General features: G+C 40.5%; 1 protein-coding gene and 1 long non-coding RNA gene across 6 annotated transcripts in view; both read left to right on the top strand.

Annotated features, from left to right (window-relative positions):
* Positions 1-12: 12 nt before the first annotated feature.
* Positions 13-18,970, top strand: LOC131825189 (uncharacterized). Of its 5 annotated transcripts, none has more exons than XR_009351154.1 (4): positions 13-196; positions 11,374-11,584; positions 16,020-16,123; positions 18,336-18,970. It is a non-coding gene; the product is annotated as an uncharacterized LOC131825189 (long non-coding RNA). The 5 variants fall into 5 exon arrangements; XR_009351156.1 differs by lacking the exon at positions 16,020-16,123 and adding an exon at positions 15,454-15,498 and having other exon boundaries at positions 16-196; positions 18,336-18,960; XR_009351155.1 differs by lacking the exons at positions 16,020-16,123; positions 18,336-18,970 and adding an exon at positions 15,023-15,078 and having other exon boundaries at positions 21-196.
* A 673-nt stretch (positions 18,971-19,643) lies between these two features.
* CEP97 (centrosomal protein 97) overlaps positions 19,644-22,942 on the top strand; it is a 33,297-nt gene continuing 29,998 nt past the window's right edge. Inside the window, exons 1-2 of the mRNA XM_059164285.1 lie at positions 19,644-19,765; positions 22,224-22,366. Coding sequence (XP_059020268.1) covers positions 19,723-19,765; positions 22,224-22,366 — 186 coding nt within the window. The 5' untranslated portion in view covers positions 19,644-19,722. The remainder of the gene's footprint in view (positions 19,766-22,223; positions 22,367-22,942) is intronic.

Below are 22,942 nucleotides of genomic sequence, written 5' to 3'. Positions count from 1 at the left end.
ATGACGTCTATCACCGCCGCCTCTTTTCTCTGGAAGCCGTTCCTGTTCTCGGAGCGAGAGGAAGGTAGACGGTCACTTAGGCTGGTGGTGGTTTTCTGAGTCATTCTGTCTCCCACGGCCAAGTGTCCTAGAGCTATCGTCCTACAGCACGGAATGTGAACTCCATAGTTTAGTGATCTGCAGACAATACCCACAGGTAAACTTAAAGTCACATTTTGCCTTCCATGTTGGCCCATTTCCACAACCAACACAATTAAATTTTATCGTTTCACTTTTGGAAAATAGTAATGACATCTGAACTGTCTCCCACGCCTTGCTAATCGAATTGTACATGACGGCGCCTTGCATTAATTATGATTAGCATTCATTGAATTCTCTTTCTGTGCCAGGAATTATGCCAAATAATTTTCATTAGTTTATTCAGGTTACAAAACCCCTATTAAGTAACCGCTGAAGCACTGCAAAATGACAGCTGCCTGTCTGGGAAAAGGTAGATTTCAACTTCTGCGAACTGCAGTCCAGGGACTGGTGGATGGTTGCACAGGGAAGGGCAAAGCTTTTGTCTGGAGACCTGGAAAAGGGAGCTCTGGCCAAGCCCACAGGGAGGGCCAGTGCTTCTATTGCTTGAGCCCTTAAGTGACGCTAGAAACAAGCGTGTTGGGAAGTGGCAAGAGACAATTCTTGAATTGTGTGTTGGGAGTATTTGACTAGGAAACCAAATATAAGGATTGACTGATGCTGCCTATATAAGCTGCTTACTCTAAAAAGGTAGTTAAAAAGGTTCGAAAAGTCCAATAACGTGGCCGACTGATATTAAGAAAGCTGTAGAGTTATGTTGGACTAGTCTCAAGAATAAGTTAATGGCCACCTGGCTGATTCAGTCAGTGGAGCGTGTGACTCTTGATCTTGGGATTGTGAGTTTGATCTCCACCTTGGGTGAAAAATAAAATTTAAAAAATGAATTAATAGAGATCAGCATGGAATTGAAAAGAGAAGAGGAGGAATTTGACAGTCTGACCAGCTCTGACCAGCTTTTCAGAATACCTAGTATACTTGGAAGACATTCTCCAAATAGACTGTAGGCAGATGGATGCCTCAGGCTTCCATGGCTTGATGAACTTAGTCACCTGACATTCATATAGTTCTCTTGGTTTTAAATCACCGCTGATTAATGTTTGATCACTAAAGAAAAAGAAAGAGAGAGAGAAGAAAACCACCTGGCTTCTACAAGCTCCAAGCCCAGCTGGATATGAGTAGAGGATGGAGCCCAGATGTACAAGCAGGAATTGGTCCACAGAACCCCAGAATTTATAGTACCTTCCAAGCATTTTAGGAAGATTTTATTTTACTGGTCTTCAAAATTCAGTTTGGTCTGAGTAGCTCTGTGGAGGAAAAGCAGAAAACTAGATCTTAGGGATTTTAGTTCGTTCTTTTACTCTTTCTTGGAGGGCATTCTTGGGTTGGCAACACAGGGTTCTTTGTAACACATTGTGTTTATCACACCCTAAATTGTGCTCAAATACTCTTAGAATAGGAAGAGGGTATACAAAAGCCCCTAAAAGTATTTTATATCGTATAAGACAGCTTCCAACAGCATCCATAAATTTTTGGTTACTTTATCCTTACATTCTCTTTTATTATTTTATTTTTAAAAAGATTTTATTTATTTATTTGACAGAAAGATCACAAGTAGGCAGAGAGGCAGACAGAGAGAGATGGGGACACAGGCTCCCCACTGAGCAGAGAGCCCAGTGTGGGGCTCTATCCCGGTGCGGGGCTCAATCCCAGGACCCCTAGATCATGACCTGAGCCAAAGACAGAGGCTTAACCCACTGAGCCATCCAGGAGCCCCTTCTTTTATTTTTTTATTTGGAGCCTAACGCAGGCCTTGAACTTAAAACCCTGAGATCAAGACCTGAGCTGAGACCAAGAGTTGGGCACTTAAGCAGTTGAGCCACTCAGGCACCCCACCTTACATTCTCTTTTATAGGCAAAAGGCTCAGCTGTCCTTTCTTCTCATTTATTTCCTTATGGAACTAAACCAAAGTTGGCCTTCTTCTCCACCTCTTAAAGTTCCTGAGAAAAGATCATTCTTCTGTTCATTACTTCTTCACCTCTTACATATGCTTACTTGCTGTATTAGTTTTCTGTGGTCACTATAACAAATTAACCACAAACTTGGTAATTTAGAAGTTCAGAAATACATTCTTTTGGTTCTGCAGGCCAGAAGTCTAACATGAATAACATTGGGCTGAAATCAACATATCCTTGCTCCAGACTCTGGAAGCTTAGGGACAGAACATGTTCCTTGCTCTTATGTTTCCACTCAGATAAACTGTCTTGAATTCCTATCCCAGAGAAACGCTGAGATCATAAATGCTTGTTGTTTTAAACCATTATGTTTAGGAGTTGACATAGCAATGGATAGTTAATAGAGGAGATAAGGAAATTGTGAAGATGGGAACTTAGTGAATAATGATATCATTTGTCTAAAGGACAGATAAAAGAAAGGAGCATGTTTGTGGGGGTAAAGGGTCAATTTTTCAAAATCAGAGCTCAAGATGCCTATAGTACATTAAGGTGGAGCTGTGTTTTAGGAAGTTAAACAAATTCAAAGGAGTGTTTGTAATATGATATATTTTAAGAGTAATGGACATACAGGTGATAGAATGTGTGGTGATATCACCTAGTATTACAGGCTGCCTTCTTTGGAAGCATTTCTTGAGACTGTGTTTAGGATGTAAGATGTTTATTAGGGATCAAGTCCTGTGAAAGGAGAGGGGAGAAAGCAATATGTGGCAGAAGTTAAATAAATTACTGGCCCAACCAAACCTCAGTCAACCCCAGCGGGAGCTCTGGAACAGTTACTGCCTGAGTATTCCATGTTTGACGAAATAATCAACTTTGTTTATACTCCCACGTTGTCACCAGATGTGTGTTGCCCCAGAGAGATCATGACCCAAGTAAGGTGTTCTTAGTAGCTGAGCCAGATCCTACTGATAGGTGGGGATACCAGTGACAATGATCAATGTCTACTGTTTGACAGCAAGCCCTTGCTTGTAGAGGGATCTGGACATTGCATCTCTGTGTCTACCACCCCCACAAAGAGTGACTAGAGTGAATCAGCAAAAAAGAATCCAGAAATACAGTATTTAAGGGATAGGGGAATGGAGGGAGAATCATCTGAAGAAGGATGAACAGATGAGGTTAAAGGAGATAGAGTCCATGACAGTCATTTCAGAGAAGCCTATGGAAGTTTCAACAGTGCTAAAAGCCTCATAAAGTTCCAGTAAGACAGTAACAGGAATGTAAACATGAATGCCTTTGGAACGACTCAGCCCCATTTTTAGTGTTTCCCCCCATAGCATTCTCTTCACAGGTGTGGGAGGGATATACCTTTTTAGAATCTGGAGCAATACTGAACCAAAGTAGAATCTACCACCATAGTTCCTGGAAGGCTGGTCAATCCGAAGATTCTCAGGCATTGACTTCAGGGAAGGCTCTGAAATGAATGCCTAGTAACTAGATTAGAAAATTAGTAGGTTTAAAAACCATATGGCATTAAAAACTATGAAGCTTTCTTTAAAATTATGAAGCATTAATGGGGTGCATACCTGGTTCAGTTGGTAGAACAGACAACTCTTGATATTGGGATCATGGATTTGAGCCCTACGTTGGGTATAGAGATTACTTAAAAAATAAAATTATGAAGTATTATTAAAATAAAAATTATGAAGTAACTTTAAAATCTAACTCTAATCAAGTCTTCATATATCTAGCTACTAATTTTATGATATACAGGGGACAGGAACTTGTGAAACAATTCCACAGGGATGCAATTGGCATCTGCAGGATGACTTAAATTCTTCAACAATATGTGAATTGAAAGGAAAAAGAGAGATTAGAGCCTATGGACAGGACTACCTGCACAAATAATTTTCAGGACCCAGTGAAAATGAAAGTTGGACCCCCTTTTTCAAATAGAAGGATACAGATATAAAATATTAAGCTATTTCCTTTCTTCAGTAATCTATCTCGATGTTTTATGCTCTTTTCTCATTTGCTTTTTAATGTCATGCTTCCTCAGGCAAGGACATTCTCTAGAGTAGTGTAGCCCCTCATAGATGCCCAGGGACCTGCCTTGTGACTTGATGCATGTACTGGAACACACGAGGTCCAGCCAGCTCTTTGGTTGCCCTTACTGTGAGATCTGGACCAACATGTTATATGCTGCAACGCAGGGCTGGGGTGGTGAGGGAGGCACTGTCAAGCTGGCCATCTCCTTATACTGTGTTCCTGCCTAACTCACAGTGAACGGGCAATCCCCTGGGATGTGTTGTGTACCTGGGTCCTGGATGGGGGTAGGCATCAAGCTGCTTGCTGAATGAAGGCCATTAGGCTTGCTTTGGTGAGTGTGGTGCTGGGAGTCAGTGTGAAAGTGAGGAAGCAGCAGGAAGTGAACCTGCCTGTGAGCTGAGGCTCCAAACCCCAGGCATATGCCCTATTATTGCCATTGTACTTCGCTAAAGAACACAAATTCAAAGATACAATTACCACTATCCAAGACAGCAAATGCAGGGCATTAAACCCCAGGTGTGGGATGCCCCGTTCAGTTGCATTGGTTGCACAACTTGAAGTTGGTTCTACCTATGGATTAAAATAAATTTTATTTAATTTATTTTTTATTTATTGTTTTTAAAAATTTTATTCATTTATTTGAGAGAGAGAAGGAGAGAGTTCAAGAGGAGATAGGGTCAGAAGGAGAAGCAGACTCCCTGCTGAGCAGGGATCCTGATGTGGGATCAATCCCTGGTCTGGGATTATGACCTGAGCTGAAGGCAGCTGCCCAATGGACTGAGCCACTCAGGCGCCCTGAGAAATTTTTAAGAAGTATTTTATTTATTCATTCATGAGAGAGAGAGATAGAGGGGCAAAGGGAGAAGCAGGCTCCCTGCTCTATCCCAGGATTCTGGGATCATGATTTGAGCTGAAGGCAGACACTTAACCAACTGAGCCACCCAGGTGCCCAGATTAAAAGAAATTTAAGAACTTCTCCAACCAATTGCAATGTATGGGTCTTATTTGAGGCCTGATTTGAACAAACATGCTGGACAGACTGTGGGGGTAATTTGAATATTGATTTGGATTTTTGATGATATTAAAATGTACTGTTAGTTCTTTAGGTATTCTAATTTTACTGTGATCATGTTCAGTTTTAAAAAGTGTTCTTATATTTTCAGGTACATACTAAATATTTACAGATGAAATAGCATGATGTTTGAGATTTGTCTTAAAATGAGAGAGCAGGGGTGCCTGGGTGGCTTGGTGAGTTAAGCCTCTGCCTTTGGCTCAGGTCATGATCTCAGGGTACTGGGATCAAGCCCTGCATCACATCGCATAGAGCTCTCTGCTCAATGGGGAGCCTGCTTCCCCTTCTCTCTTTGCCTGCCTCTCTGCCTACTTGTGATCTCTGTCACAGAAATAAAATCTTAAAAAAAAAAAAATGAGAGAGTAGCCACTGGGTAAGGGCATGGATGAAAAAATGACCAAGACTGGATAGGAGTTGAAGCTGGTATTGGGTAGCAGAGTTCTTAAAACAGTTTCTACATTGTTATGTATTCTTTTATTATTTATTATTATTTTTTATTTCTTATTTATTTTTTAAGATTTTATTTATTTACCAGAGAGAGCGCACAAGCAGCGGAACTTCAGGCAGAGGGAGAAGCAGGCTCCCCACTGAGCAGGGAGCCCAAGATCTTGACCAGAGCTGAGGGCAGCCCAGCCCCTTAACTGAACCACCCAGGCCCCTGACTCTTTTAAATACTTTCTGTAATAAAAAGTTTCAAATAATTATAATGTGCTTTGGGATAGAAAGATTTAAGTCCCACAATTCAATCCTGGAAAATAGGAAGGGTAAGCACCGTTTGTATTATCCTGTAATTTAATTTTTTTTTTTTTTAAATTAAAAAATACTTTAGGGGAACCTGCTGGCTCAGTTTGGAAGAGCTCATGACTTTTGATCTCAGGGTCATGACCTTAAGCCCCACATTGGGTATAGAGATTATGTAAATAAATAAAACTTCAAAAATACAGGGGTACCTGGTTGGCTCAGTCATGTACGTGTCTGTCTTCAGCTCGAGTCATGATCTCAGGGTCCTGGGATCGAGCTCCACAGTGGGTTCTCTGCTCAATAGGGAGTCTGCTTCTCCTTCTCCCTACAGCTCTGCCTGCCTGTGCTCTCACTCTCTCTCTGTCAAGTAAATAAATACAACCTTAAAAACAAAACAAAACTTTAAAGATAAGGGGCATCTGGGTGGTTCAGTCAGTTAAGCATCTGACTCTTGGCTTCCACTTAGGTCATGATCTCATGGGATTAAGCCCATAGTTGGGCTCCAAACTCAGTGGAAATGCACCTAAGATTCTCTCCCTCTCTGTCTGCTCCCCCCTGCCTCCTGTGTACCCTCTCTATCAAAAGATAAATCTTAAAAAAAAAAACCTAAATACTTTATACAAGAACAGCAGCTGTATACATAATAAATACAGGAAAACATAGGAAACAATAGAGTGTCCCATCAGTAAGTAAGCACATAAGCAAACTATAATATATATTTATACAATGGACTACTACACAGAAATAAAATGGAATGAACTTTTGATTTACACATCAACATATGAGTACCAAAAACATTATGCTTAGTAGAAGTAGCCTTACCAAAAAAAAATTCTTACTGTATGATTTTATATATATTGAGTTCTACACTGTGCAAAACTAAATTTTGATGGGAAAAAAATCACAACAGTGGTTGCTTCTGAGTGAGAAGAGAAGGATTGAGTGGGAAGTATAGAAGCGAACTTTCTGTGTAATGTTCTATATTTGTATAGATTTTTGGGTTAACTACACAGTTTGTCAAAACTCAGAGAGTGTTTAGCGTGCCTAAGTGGCTCAGTTGGTCTCAGGTCATGATATCAGGGTGATGGGATCAAGCCCTCCTGCCCCTCTCCCCCTACCACCACCCTGTATCAGCGCCCCCCTCAGCACCAGAGTCTGCTTGTCCCTCTCCCTCTGCTCTTCTCCCTACTCAAATAAAATCCTAAAAACAAAAACAAAAAACACTTCAAGAAATATTTATTAAGATTTGAGCATTTCATTGTATGTAGCTGTTACTTTAAAAGAAAGGAAACTAGGTACATATTGAGTACTAAATACTGGCTTAAGTAAATAGAGGGGAGTGTACTGAAATGTCAAAAAACAAACTGGATGAAGGGATACATAAATGGATAGATATGTTGTAAAACAAACATGATAAAATGTTGATAAAAGAATCAAAGTAGTGGGGCGCCTGGGTGGCTCAGTGGGTTAAGCTGCTGCCTTCCACTCGGGTCATGATCTCAGGGTCTTAGGATCGAGCCCCACATTGGGCTCTCTGCTCAGCAGGGAACCTGCTTCCTCTTCTCTCTCTGCCTGCCTCTGCCTACTTGTGATCTCTCTCTGTCAAATAAATAAATAAAATCTTAAAAAAAAAAAAGAATCAAAGTAGTGAGTTTGAGTGCTCACTATGGAATTCTTTCAGATTTTCTATATATTGGAAATTTTTCATAATAAGATATTGGAAAATAATTAAAGGGAGCCATCTTCAGGAAGAAACTGGTATTACCAATTGGCTCAAAAATGCAAGAGTAGTGGTGTTTGTATAGTTCAGTATGTATGTAGTAACTGATTACTATTTTCATATATTCTGTTTTTTAAAAATATTTTATTTATTTGATACATAGACCATGAGAGGAAACACAAGCAGGGGGAGTGAGAGAGAGGGAAATGCAGGCCTCCCGCTGATCAGGGAGCAGGATGTGGGGCTCAATGAGGGACTCAATTCCAGGACCTTGGGATCATGACCTGAGCCCATGGAAGATGCTTAACAACTGAGCCACTCAGGCACCACTAATTCTTTTGGTTCTTACTCATGTACTCAAGCTATTTTCTTTGGCTGGAAATCTTTCCTCTTTTTCTTTTTCTTTTTTTTTTTTTTTTAAAGATTTTATTTATTTATTTGACAGAGAGAGATCACAAATAGGCAGAGAGGCAGGCAGAGAGAGAGAGGAGGAAGCAGGCACCCTGCTGAGCAGAGAGCCCGATGTGGGACTCGATCCCAGGACCCTGAGATCATGACCCGAGCCGAAGGCAGCGGCTCAACCCACTGGGCCACCCAGATGCCCCTTTCCTCTCTTTCACTGGCTAACTTCCTACTCAGATTGTAGTTCATCTAAAACAGAGATCTGCAAATAGTAAATATTTTAGGCTTTATGGTCTAATAGGCAAGATTGAGGACATTATGTAGGTATATAATGAGAAAAAAATGTTCACAGTATTTTCTTTGATGAAATTTAAATATAACCACAGGTCTACTAAAGAGAAAAATGAAATTCTTTTTGGGAGAGGTGGAGGATGGACATTTCTCTCTCTTTTTAAAAGATTTTATTTATTTGAGAGAGAGTGTGTGTATGAGTGGGAGGAGGGCAAATGGAGAGAGAGAAGCTGACTCTTCGCCCAGCAAGGAGCCCGATGTGGGACTCAATCCCAGGACCTGGAGATCATGACCTGAGGTGAAGGTAGCCACCCAAGTGACTAAGCCACCCAGGTGCCCCTAGACATTTCTCTGAATTAGGGTCCAAAGTTTTTCCCTACCACCAAAATCAATTTCTAGTGATTGTTTGCTTATCCTGACCTGTAATGATGTTTTACATATTTCATCTTTGAAAAATATGTTTTCACCCAGATAAATACTGCTAAATATTGATATCAGTCCATATGATAATTGAGCATGTCAATCTTCTAGGAGACAGTTATAGAATTAGATTATTCTTTGGAAATTTTCCTTTTAGCATGATTAATAATTATTTCCAATTGAAAGTTAAATGAAAGCTCAGTTACACAGTTAAATGGGTCTCGAAATATGTAAGTTTCCTTTGTATTTGCTTGGAGGTCTTTCAATACTGCTAAAAATGTAGTTTGAGCTTGAAAGTATAACCATTGTTGGGGCGCCTGGGTGGCTCAATGGGTTAAGCCATTGCCTTCGGCTCAGGTCATGATCTCAGGGTCCTGGGATCGAGTCCCGCATCGGGCTCTTTGCTCAGCAGGGAGCCTGCTTCCCTCTCTCTCTCTCTCTCTGCCTGCCTCTCTGCCTACTTGTGATCTCTCTCTGTCAAATAAATAAATAAAATCTTTAAAAAAAAAAAAAAAAAAAAAAGAAAGTATAACCATTGCAAATTTGTATGAGAATGGAGATCTTGCTTTTTGTTTTAATTTATAAAACTTGTTTAAACTTGTTATTTTTTTTGTCAAAATGACTTTACTATAGAATTAATTTTGCATCTAAGTGCTGTGTTTTACAATTTTAGGTTGAGTTCATTAAGAAGCATCATTAAATGATCAACATTTGCAAATTAGAAAAATGAATTTTTTTTTTAAGATTTTATTTATTTGACAGAGAGAGAGAGTGTATAAGCAGGGGGAGCAACAGAGGCAGAGAGAGAAGCAGGCTCTCCACTGAGCAGGGAGCCCAGTGAAGGACGTCATCCCAGGAACCCAGGATCATGACCTAAGCTGATGGCAGGCACTTAACAGAAGGAGCCACCCAGTTGCCCAAAAAATGAATTTTAAAGCCTTTCTCTCAGTGTTTCATAATAGTGGTTGGGGGGAGGTTCTTTTCATTTAGAACAATTTCAGTCTTCACCCTAAGCTTAAAAAAAAAATCCTATAGGGGTGCCTGGGTGGCTTATTCCGTTGAGCATCCCACTCTTGATTTCAGCTCAGCTCATGATCTCAGGGTTGTGGCATTGTGCCCTCCACTGGGCTCTGTGCTTAGCAGGGATTCTGCTTGAGATTCTCCCCCTTTCTGTCTGGGGCTCTCCCCCAGCTTGTACTCATGTGCTCTCAAATGAGTAAATAAATAATTTTTTTTTAAAGATTTTATTTATTTATTCATTTGACAGAGAGATGGAGAGAGAGCACAAGTAGGCAGAGCTGCAAGCAGGAGAGGGAGAAGCAGGCTCCCTGCTGAGCAGGGAGCCAGATGGGGGGCTCTATCGCAGGACCCTGAGACCATGACCTGAGCCGAAGGCAGAGGCTTAACCCACTGAGCCACCCAGACGCCCCTAAATAAATAAATCTTAAAAAAAAATCACAATAAAAAGTTATCAAATGCTGTGTGGTAGGGCAAGTCAGATATTCAGTTGCTAATTCTGACAAGAATTCATAGACTGATAGCAAATGAAGTCCATGAGAACAAATGTAGTTTACTGTTAGCACTACTGGTTCAATAACACATGGTAAATTCAAATGTTTTCCACAAAGTACCTGTTGACTGATAGTACAATGATGTTGCAACCATAGTATATAACACCGTACCTTTTCACAGGTGTTTTATTAAGTCTGTTAAGCTGATCCTTTTCCTACTTACTTAAGTTGAAACACATCATAGCTAATTTCACTTCAGGTATAATAAGTTAATGTTTTCTCAACTTCTTTATGAATATCCTCACCTGTTTCATGCATCCTATTCTTAGAGGCTATTCATCAGTCATTTCAGACGTTGACTTTCTGAACAAACAGGCACAAATCAGTTGTATCAGTAACATTTATTAAGAGCCGTGGAAAACATTCAAAATAATTTTCCTTCATTTATTAAGAGCCGTGGAAAACATTCAAAATAATTTTCCTTCATTTATTAAGAGCCGTGGAAAACATTCAAAATAATTTTCCTTCACTAAATAATTTAAATTGACTATCAGTGCTGTTCCCAGAGCTTTAACACCTAAAGCAGCTGTTCTTACCTAAAGGCTAATGGTCTTAAACCAGTTTATTTTTTCTGGATACATTTTATAAAAAAATGTATTTATTTGACAGAGAGAGATCACAAGTAGGCAGAGAGGCTGGCAGACAGAGAGAGAGAGAGGGAAGCAGGCTCCTGCTGAGCAGAGAGCCTGATGTGGGACTTGATCCCAGGACCCTGAGATCATGACCTGAGCGGAAGGCAGAGGCTTCACCTACTGGGCCACCCCAGCACCCTCTGGATACATTGCTTAAGCAACTGCAGCTTGCTTTCTTCTTTTCTTCTTTGAAAAAATTTTACTATGATGAGATATCTGTTAAATTTTTCTAACTTTTCTGATTGATTGCTGTGATTTGGGACTATTGTGATGGCTGGTTAGTATGGTAAGGTAGACATATATTGTATTCTTTAAGCACAGATAATGGTTATGGCATAATAACATAATGCTTTGCAATCTAATTTGATAAAATAATCACATTTCACTGTATCTTGAAGATGGAATGTCTTTTTTTTTTTTTTTAAAGATTTTATTTATTTATTTAAGAGAGAGACAGTGAGAGAGAGCATGAGCGAGGAGAAGGTCAGAGGGAGAAGCAGACTCTCCATTGAGCTGGGAGCCTGATGTGGGACTCGTCCCGGAACTCCAGGATCATGACCTGAGCCGAAGGCAGTCGTCCAACCAACTGAGCCACCCAGGCGTCCCGAAGATGGAATGTCTTAAGTCTACTTTTTTCTTTTTTTATTTTGCTTGACAGGTATATGTTAGTAATAAAAAAAAATGTCACAGTGTGGTGATATGCATGCACTTGAAATGGTGTCAAGTAAAAATATATTTTGGTGATTTGTAGTATGTAGCAGCAGTCTGAAGTGATAAGAATGACACATATGGTGTCAATTATGAATATTCTGTTGTTCTGTAAATGCAGCCATAGACAGTAGGTAAATAAGTACGACTGTATTCCAAAACTATTTTATTTATGGGCACTGAAATTTGAGTTGCGTATAATTTTATGTGTCATAAATTGTTACTATTCTTTTGTTTTTTTTCCAGCCACATAAAATGTAAAAGCTGTAATCAGCTGTAGACTGTACAAAAGCAGGAGGTAGGGTTCAGCTTATAGGGCATAGTTACCCAAGTGCCTGTGGAGAATAGCTACATAAAGTAGCCTTTTGAGTTTATTTTACTTGAAGGGATGAAAAGGAGTTTGTGATTTTCTTCATAACATTCTCTGTTCTCTAGTTTTCTCTCCTCCTTTTTTTTTTTTTTTTTTAATTTTGAGTAAGCTCCATGCCCAGTGGAATTTTAACTCACAACCCTGACATTAAGAGTCACATGCTCTACTGACTGAGCCAGCCAGGCACCCGTTGGGAGTTTATATTTTAGTTTAAAGAGATTGTTATTCATATTCTTTCTGTATTATAGACTTTTTATTGTGGTTAAGTATGAAAATCCTAGTGATTTCAAAATTTTAAAAGTATAATTTCAGAAGAGAAAAAGCTGACAGATATATATCAGTATGCTTTATATTTTTATGCTTGATATTATTCTTTCAATTGGAAAACAAGAAAAAGTAAAAAAATATTTAAAGGGTATGAGATGGCCAAAATTAAATCACAGAGAAATTTTCAAAGCATTTTTTTTTAAAGATTTTATTTATTTATTTGACAAAGAGGGAGATCACAAATAGGCAGAGAGGCAAGCAGAGAGAGGGGGAAGCAGGCTCCCTGCTGAGCAGAGAACCCAATTGTGGGGCTCGATTCCAGGACCCTGAGATCATGACCTGAACTGAAGGCACAGGCTTAACCCACTGAACCACTTAGTTGCCCCTCAAAGCATATTTTTTGAAATTTTGTATAGTATATAATCATTTTTTTTTTAAGATTTTATTTATTTATTTGACAGGCAGAGATCACAAGTAGACAGAGAGGCAGGCAGAGAGAGAGAGAGGAAGAAGCAGGCTCCCTGCCCAGCAGAGAGCCCGATGTGGGGCTCGATCCCAGGACCCTGGGATCATGACCTGAGCCGAAGGCAGCGGCTTAACCCACTGAGCCACCCAGGCGCCCCTCATTTTTGTTTTAAAAAAATATGAGAGGCAAGGATCTAGATATATTCCCACCAATAAGAGATTGAAAAGAAACACACCAACATGTTAACAGTGACTTCTCTCAGTAGGAGGGTTATGGAAACTTTATTTTTTGCTTGCCTGTTTTCTAACATTTTTACAATAACATATTTTTAAGAATAAACAGATACATGCTACATTATTTCAAAATAGTGTATTTTTGAAGGGCAAAGAGGACATCTCGAGATATTTAGACTCCTTTGGATATTATTTTTTTTAATTAAATTTGTTACATTCTGTGCATAAGCAACTGTGTAGCAAAGCTATTCTAATCATTACTGTAGATGGATCACTTATACCAGCCACACTGTTATATGCCATCTCTCAGAGGCACATAATTCACCTAAACTCTGAATTTTCTTTCTCTTCAGAGAAGTCTATTCCAAATGGACAAATTTTTCATATCTCTATATGATGTCAACAGAGCCCCAAATGAGGTGGACCATCCTATATAATTATAGAATAAAAACTTCAGTATTGAGGAGCCTGGGTGACTCGTTCAGCTAAGCATCCAACTCCTGATCTCAACTCAGGTCTTGATCTCAGTGTTGTGAATTCAAGCCCCATGTTGGGCTCTATGCCTCCCCACCCCCCCAAAAAAGATTTCAGTATTTAAAAGCTACTTGGGGGGTGCCTGGGTGGCTCAGTGGGTTAGAGCCGCTGCCTTTGGCTCGGGTCATGATCTCAGGGTCCTGGGATCGAGCCCCACATCGGGCTCTCTGCTCAGCGGGGAGCCTGCTTCCTCCTCTCTCTCTGCCTGCCTCTCTGCCTACTTGTGATCTCTGTCTGTCAAATAAATAAATAAAATCTTAAAAGCTACTTGGAAGTTGATTATTCCTCTTCCCCTCCCCTCACCCACTCACCCCGTATTACAGGTTCTCCAGAGAAAGAGAACTAATAGTATGTACATACACATATATATAGGAAGAGATTTATTGTAAGGAATTGGCTCACATGATTATGGAACCTGCCAAGTTCAAAACTAGCAGGGTGGGCTGTTGGAAACCCAGCAAGGAGTTAATGTTGCAGTTAAATCCAAAGGCTGTCTGCCACAGAATTCCATGCTATTTGGCAGAGGTCGGTCTTTTGTTCTCTTCATATCTTCAGATGTTGGGATGAGGCCACCCCACATATGGAGGGCATTCTGCTTTACTCAGAGTCTATGAATTTAAATGTAAATCTTACCCAAAAAATACTCTCATAGAAACATCCAAAATAATGTTTGATCACATATCTGGGTACTGTGGCCTAGCCAACTTGACATAAAATTAACTGTCATACCCTCTCATTTAAAAAAAAAAATGAATCAAGGGGCACCTGGGTGGCTTAGTTGGTTGGGGGACCAACTCCTGATTTTAGCTCAGGTCATGACCTCGGGGTCGTGGGACTGAACCCTGCATGGAGCCCCCTATCGGGTTCCAGGTTCTGCACTCAGTGGGGAGTCTGCTTAAGATTCTCTTTCTCCCTCTCCTTCTGCCCCTCACCCGCTCTTGTGCTCACTCTCTCTCAAATTAATTAATTAAAAAAAAAGTGAATCAAGTTGGGGGTGGGGAGTAATACTACCACTCATAAATGAACTTTTTGAGATTTAAGCAGTTTTCCAAGTACAAAGGAAAGAGAAATTCTTATTTACACATTCACTTAATTTTCAACTGGAAATATGATGAATCCCTTTTATAGGTTTAATTCCTTTTGGAAACACTTCAAAAGACATGATGAATAAAATAAAAATGTCAAGGATTCCTTTATTACTCTTTTTTTTTTTTTTTTCTTTTGACAGAGATCACAAGTAGGCAGAGAGGCAGGCAGAGAGAGAGAGAGAGAGGGGAAGAAGCAGGCTCCCTGCCGAGCAGAGAGCCCGATGCGGGACTCGATCCCAGGACCCTGAGATCATGACCTGAGCCGAAGGCAGTGGCTTAACCCACTGAGCCACCCAGGCACCCCCTTTTATTACTCTTTTAAACCAAAGACAACTTTTACCCAGTTAATTATGAAAAGGCACCTGAAAAATATCTCATAGAGGCTTTATTCTGGAAATTTGTTTATACTTCCACTTTTTCTTTTCCACAGGTATTAGCTGATGTATTACACCAGGAAAAAATAAAAATTTTAGAATCTCATCTTGAGTTGGCTAGGTCCTTTATATTCATTATTTTGGCCCTTGCATTTATTTATAATTAATTTATCTATTTATTGATAATTGATACTTGAAGACTGTTCTGTCCACCAAAGAAATCTTATTGCTTTAGAGAATGGTAAGCTAGCAGTTTATATCCAGTGGGCATGGTGGAGAAAGTCATTCACTGGTTCCCCATCCCGTTTTGTTTCCTCTATCTGGAAGAGCTTCCTATTTGTTCACCCCTAATCTCTGGATAGAGCCTAAATGGAACCTCTTTGTAGTAATAAGGAAGAGCAACCAGCTTCTCTGTCCAAATATTATTGTAGAATTTTGTTACTGAAATTCTTTAACTTCAGTTCTAACCTTCTTTTTTGATTTCCAGACCACTTCAATAATCTGAATAAATTGCAGCTTTTCTTCCAGACAGGTGAACAGACAAAACATATGAAACTATTAGTGTATAACTTTTTGCACTGTTCGGGTTTTGTTATCATGTGTGTGTAATGCCTATTAAATAATAATAAATAATAACGAGGAGAGTTAGTGCTCATTTAGGATTTCTAGATAACCCATGGATAAATATATCATAGTGGCAGTCTTTCCTTCCATGTCATAGGTCACAGATAAGGGAGTAGGACCATAAGAATCTACCAATGAATATTAACCAAAGAAGAAAGGCACCTAAACTTTCATATAAAGATTTTTTTATTGTAAAAATTAGCACATTTCAAAAACCTTTACAATGTCAAAATTTTTATATTGAGACAGAAACTAAAAGGACCCCATGAAAGAAAACTTTTTTTTTTTTTTTTTTTTTGCTCCTTTTCCTGCTTATATTCTTGCTAGGATCTGAAATCCTGCCCTACACATTGCTTAAAGTAGCAATAATTGTATGTCCTCCTTGTAAATGTCAAGGAGTTAATGATTTTTTTTTTTTGCATCTTCCAGCACAATAGGTAACATCTAAGCAGTGACAAGTCGGGGTCATCATGAATATTTTCCAAGACCACTGACTCCAGACACCTTGACACCTAGATCCCTGGCTCCAGGCTGTAAGTGATTTATGGAGGACACCTGAGTATTTGCCCTTGTTTTGACCAGTTCCTAGATGCCTGACAGGACATGTATACCTCACCACCATCTTCAGTAAAAACCCAGACCCCAAGCAAAGACGAGATGCATTTTCCTTTTCCTTTCTGAGTCTCCCAGATGCTCCATCTGTATCTGCTCTCTCTATATCTTCAGTAAACTCTGCTTTCACTTCCTCTCAGCTCAATTTGATTTCTTTCCTGCATGAAGCCAAGGATCCTGTTGGCTGGTCCTGTGGGAACCCCTCTGGGTCCTTAGACCTGGCCAGTCTGCATCATTAAGAGCTTTGCCATTTTAAAACTTTGAAACTTCAAAGTTATTATTACATTTACTTTTTAAAAATATAAGCTTTCATCCTAATTAGAAGACCTCCTGTGTTTTGTCAAGATACATTGCACTATCCACAAATGTTTTAGTTTCCCATCTCTTTGTGTTATCTAAACTTGTTATCTAAACTTTAAAACTTCGAAGTTATTATTACATTTACTTTTTAAAAATATAAGCTTTCATCCTAATTAGAAGACCTCCTGTGTTTTATCAAGATACATTGCACTATCCACAAATGTTTTAGTTTCCCATCTCTTTGTGTTATCTAAACTGAAACTGCTGTTAAAGGTTACCATCCACTATTAGAACAGTCTCCTTCCTGCCACTGTTCTACTCTTCAGTTCCTCCTTGTTATATGAGCCTTTTAACCTTTTTAAACACAAGTTTCATTCTGTCAACCCCTCATTCAAAAACACCAAGTGAAAAGTAGTGGAACGAAAGGTGAGAGGTAGGATGAGGACAGATAGATTATGCTAGCGCTCAAAAGTTGAATTACAAGAGAAAAGTATTTGAGGAAAAGATTAACATGATAAAAGGTGTTTTACTTATCTCTCTGCCTGTAGCCCTGGGCAGATGCTTTAGAGCTGCAGGATACAAGTCAGGGCAATCCGCTGTTGCAGAGATCAGGTTTGCCTTGCTGATAGAAAGGAAAAGTATTATGGAGCCTAGGCCTGACACCCCCCACCCCTCGCCCGCCCACCAAATGCTACTTTGTTGAGAGGTTCATAGTGTTGGTTAGTAGAATCCTATTGAACTTGCAAAGTTCAATATATATACACAAGATGAGACAGTTTAGTTACAGTGTAGCAATTTGATTTTAGATGTACATGCTGTATCTTAAGCACAAGAGTTTCTGAAGTGTGATTTTAAAGGGTTGCTCGTTCACTTAGGATGTGGGACTGTGCCCAGGAACATCTGGCCACTCTTTTATGGATCCACAGCTATACTTAGTTGATCCCATAAAGGGAATACTTCCCTCTGGATTCTAGGTCAGATTAACCAGACAAAATTCTGGTTCTGCTGTTGCTATAAACGTGCAGGAACCTGTGCTCCTTTTGGTGCCCTCTGAGCTTCCAGGATCCCTCTCCCAGGTCATTATCCTTTCTCCCTCCCTGAGCTAGAGACACCCTTCAATCCTTACCAGGTATTCCAGCAAACAAAGTTGGAGGCGGTATTCAAACCTGCTTTGTTCTTACACCTGTGATATAAGATTGTGTTTCCTTTTTTTTTTTTTTTTTTTTTAAAGATTTTATTTATTTGATAGAGAGAAATCACAAGTAGACGGAGAGGCAGACAGAGAGAGAGAGGGGAAGCAGGCTCCCCGCTGAGCAGAGAGCCCGATGCGGGACTCGACCCCAGGACCCTGAGATCATGACCTGAGCCGAAGGCAGCGGCTTAACCCACTGAGCCACCCAGGCGCCCCAAGATTGTGTTTCCTAAATAAGGGGTCTCTTGGTTAGATGAGAAAGATTTCTAGTCTTAATTACCTCTTCAGAACTAGGAAATTTGTCTTGAGAATAAAACAGTGGGAAATTGAGTGAGAAAAAGTTAAGTTGGGTGTGAGTCAGAGACAGACAAATACCAGATGATTTCACTTATAGGTGGAATTTAAGAAACCAAACAGATGAACATGGGGAAGGGAAAAAAGGGAGGCAAAATCGTAAGAGACTCTTAACTACAGAAAACAGGTTTGATGGAGGGGAGGTGGGCAAGGGAATGGGTTAAATAGGTGATGGGTAGTAAGGTGGGCACTTGTGATGAGCACTGGATGTTACATGTAAGTGATGAATCACTAAATTCTACACCTGAAACTCAGTTTTTTAAAAAACACATTTATTTATTTTTTAGAGTGACAGCAGGAGGGAGGAGCAGAGGGAAAGAGAATCTCCAACAGACTTCCCATTGAGCGTGGAGGCCAATGCAGGGTTGGATCCCGAGTCACCACAATCCCAAGATCATGACCTGAACCCAAATCAAGAGTCCCTCAGCAGACTGAGCCGCCCAGGCATCCCTATACCTGAAACTCATTTTGCCATATGTGTTAACTAATTGAAATTTAAATAAACACTTGAAATAAAAAAAAAAAAAGCGTTAAGGGTGGGTGTAGTCACAGAGATCAGAGGAGATCCCAGAAAGGAGGGAAAGTTCACAGGATCAAGAGCCTAGAAATCTAAAAGTGTTAGTGGATTTTACCAAACACAGATTGTCAGAGATTTGGTACACTGCTGTTTCAGAAAGAGGGGAGTTCAGAATAAAGGTTGCAAGAGGGAATGGAGGCATGTGTAATAGAGATTGGAAGTTCCCTTTGTACATTCTGTCCGGCTATTAGGTTAGTCTCTCATTTCCTATGAGAGCACCTTCATTACCACCTGACTCTACCTTGCAGCCCATGCTAATGTCTTTTCATCTACCTCTGAACTGTATAATAATCTGATACTGTATATCTCCCCATCTACTAAGCCCTAGCTCAGTTTCACGTCCTCCTTCAAGTCTTCTTTGAAGATTGTTTACATTTCTTTCTCCATTCGCTAAGATCTTGTGTTAATAGTTAAAATCATACTAGTTAGCAGGTAATAGTTAAAGCAAAAGTGTGAGCCTACTCCCCTCGAGTTAGGCAGTGTAATTCTTGAGTTTGGAGAATATACTGTAAAATTCTTTCGTATATTCCCTGCAAAAGTTCCAGGTTCATACTTAATTAGATATACCCTCAGGTCTAAAGTTCTGTTAAGTATTCAAGAACCACTTAAAAATACTGCACAAAACTTTCTATCCGGGAATGCTTTAAATTTTCAAGTGAAATATATCCATTTTGACTATCTCAACAAGATTGCCCAAGTCATTCCTATAGCAGAGGAGAAAACTTTGAATTGATTCAGAATTGTCAAAAGGGGCAGCCGCCATAGAGGCTTGTAGCCGAGAGCGCTGAAATCCGATCTGCATTAAATAGCGACATTATAATAATCTCAAAGGTAAGTGTTAAATTTCACAAACGTCTAGAAAAGGGAGGGGAAAGATCATCTAACAATAGTTGGCTTATCTGTCAGATCAGGGTTCCTAAACACACTGCGGTTCAGATTCTAAACCTGAGTTTCACATCATTAGACGCCAGCAACCAATTGGGCCGTCTGGTTGCCGTGCATCCTGGGAGCTGTAGTTTCCGGCTCCCTCCTCCAGACTCCAAACTCCACCGAGCAGCTGGAGGACGGTTGCTTGGTATTATTAGCAAGCGGGAAGTATGGCGGTGGCGCGCGTCGACGCGGCTTTGCCTCCTGGAGAAGGTAAGGCGACACCCCCCCCCCCCTTGAATCCCAAAGTTTACACCATGGAACTAAATTAAATAGTTACCTGGTCGAGAGAAGAAGCCTGGGTTTGGGGGTGCAGTTCTGTACCAGTTCTTTAGACGCGGGGCTGTGGGCGTCGTGAAGCCGCGCTGCCCTCTGGGAGTTGGAGTTCCGGGGTGCTGCCTAGCTCTGCAGCTTTGAGGAGAGGGCCGAGCTGGGAACTACATCCCCAGGGTCCTTCGCGCGGCCGGGCGCCTTAGCTCCCGCGCTTCTGAGGCTGCCTGGATGGTGGGTTTCGGACTGCGGTGACCTTTTTTGGATTTTTACTTTGAATTCTGGATGCCCAAGTAAAAATTCCCGGATCTCCATATGTCGCTTTACGCGTCTCCCTTATCCTCTGTCTTCTTATCGCGTTCAGGAAACCCTCTTTCAAACATAGCTCTTAGACCGACGTTAAATCCTTTTTTGGAAGTGTTCCTTGGCAGTGATAAAATTGAGGGTGACCGAGAGCCCACAGATATCCACACTTTGTTCTGCAGACCAGGTCCTGGGATCCGGTTTGGTCGCTCCCCAGCGGAGCGTGAGGTGTGGGTGCTTCTGTGGCCGGGAGTCGCCGGGCACGAGCGAGCTCCTTTGTTTTGGTTACAGCTCCGAGGCTCCGCAGCAGCCTTCTGGATCGGGGGCCGGGCTGAGGGTTAAGGCCTCTCTTAACAGTTTAGACCAGGGGGTCATTATCTGGGGGCCGTGATTTCTTGTTGGGGGTGAAGAGCATCGATGGTTCTAAGAGGTCTGTCGACCCCGTGGAATTGTGTGCAAAAACTACATTTTCCTTGGACAGTACACAGCTTTCACCAAATTCTCAGGGTCTCCCCATGACCGTCCCTAAATGCTGGAATCCATTAGACAATGAAAACACGTTGAAACCTTTCAGGAGAGCAGTCTCGCACAATTATTTTCCACAGTAATCTTAATCTGGGTATAAATTTGAAATTGGCAGTTTCTGTGGCCCCACCCCTTTTTGATATCGGCTTCTCTTAAACTCCACCTCCTCAGCCCACCAAGGGAAACTGACTGACAATAATAGCAAGTAAACCTTTTTTTTTTTTTTTAAGATTTTATTTATTTGATAGAGAGATCACAAGTAGGCAGAGAGGCAGGCAGAGAGAGGAGGAAGCAGGCTGCCCGCTGAGCAGAGAGCCCGAAGGGGAGGGGGGCCTCCATCCGGGACCCTGAGATCATGACCCAAGCTGAAGGCAGAGGCTTTAACCCACTGAGCCACTCAGGCGCCCGGAATAGCAGTAAACGTTTACAGAGCACTTTTTTTTTTTTTTTTTTTTTAACATGATCTCATTCTTTCTGTAGAACAACATTATAAGACAGATACTATTATCACCTGCATCTTGTAGAGTGGAAAAGTGAGCCCCAAAGCGAACAATAACTTGCCCAGGATACCACAGCGCTTCATCGGGGAGCCAACGTCTGTGAAACTAAATTACTTAATTGATTGCTGTATGCCAGGAGCGGGGCTAAGTTTTATTCATGTGGTTTCTGTTTTCATCCCCACCTCAATTTAATTAATTAGGTGTATTGTTCCCATTTTGTAGATAAATTAACTATACATTGATTTTAAAAATAGTTTAGGCACTTTAGGATATACTAGTAGTTAGGTTGCAAGCAGGTTGATCTCTATCAAAGGATTAGTTCCATTTAAAAAAGACAAACGTTACTTAGCCACAAAATATGGAATAGTTCTTATTTATTTGCTTATTTGTTTGTTTATTGAGAGAGAGAGTAGACACTTGTGCTGGCTATGGGGGGGGTTGGGGGAAGGGGCAGAGAGAAAGAGAGAGAATCTTTTTTTTTTTTTTTTTTTTAAAGATTTTATTTATTTATTTGACAGAGAGAGATCACAAGTAGGCAGAGCGGCAGGCAGAGAGAGAGAGGAGGAAGCAGGCTCCCTGCTGAGCAGAGAGCCCGATGCGGGACTCGATCCCAGGACCCCGAGATCATGACCCGAGCCGAAGGCAGCGGCTCAACCCACCGAGCCACCCAGGCGCCCAAAAGAGAGAGAGAATCTTAATGGTGGAGCTGACTGGGGGTTCCATCCCACCACCCTTAATTTATGATCTGAGCCAAAATCAAGATTTGGTGCTTGACCGACTGAACCCCCAGGCCCCAATAGTTAATATTTAAATGCGAAGAATTCCAGAGTATTATTATATCATTAAAAACTTGAACAGAATATCACAAATTTCTGGGTATAATTTGATGTTTCTGAGGGAAAGTGAACATTTTCAATCTGTGGTCATTTAGAACTTGATTGCCTTAGTTTTTAAATCTTGATATTTATTATGTTCTAGTGTTTTCTAACTCTAAATTTAGAGATTTTATGAATATTATTCCATTCCTATGCTCAGCTATTGTGTTTTCTAACAATTTCTCTTCTATTTTCAAGGATCAGTGGTCAACTGGTCAGGACAGGGACTACAGAAATTAAGTCCAAACTTACCTTGTGAAGCTGATATTCATACTTTGATTCTGGATAAAAATCAGATTATTAAATTGGAAAATCTTGAGAAATGCCGACGATTAATACAGGTAGGTATTGCCATCTGAGGAAATAGTTACACGTGTTTATTATTCTACAAAACAACAAAATACTGGGCGCCTGGGTGGCTCAGTGGGTTAAGCCGCTGCCTTCGGCTCAGGTCATGATCTCAGGGTCCTGGGATCAAGTCCCGCATCGGGCTCTCTGCTCAGCAGGGAGCCTGCTTCCTCCTCTCTCTCTCTCTCTGCCTGCCTCTCTGCCTACTTGTGATCTGTCTCTGTCAAATAAGTAAATAAAATCTTTAAAAAACAAAAAAAAACAAACAAAAAACAACAAAATACCTAACAAAAAGTAACTCTGCAGTCCTAGAAAGCAGTAAATGTTACCATAAATTTTTACATGACAATTTTCCTTGAAGATGAACACATATGTGCCACATTTAAAATAGACTAGAAAAAGAAGTGTTAGAAAAACAAAACATTTTGTGTTGGCAAAACATTGTGTTGTTAGATAACCTTTTACATCATGGTGGAGGTGAAGAGTTCATTCATTCATTCTGTCAGCAAATGTCTATTGGGCTCCTCCCATATATTGGGCCCTACTCAAGTAGTTGCTCTGTTAAAAAT

This window comes from Mustela lutreola, chromosome 2 (assembly GCF_030435805.1).
Source record: "Mustela lutreola isolate mMusLut2 chromosome 2, mMusLut2.pri, whole genome shotgun sequence".
In the NCBI taxonomy this organism is placed as follows: domain Eukaryota; kingdom Metazoa; phylum Chordata; class Mammalia; order Carnivora; family Mustelidae; genus Mustela; species Mustela lutreola.
This window is presented reverse-complemented; position numbering and strand designations above follow the sequence as displayed.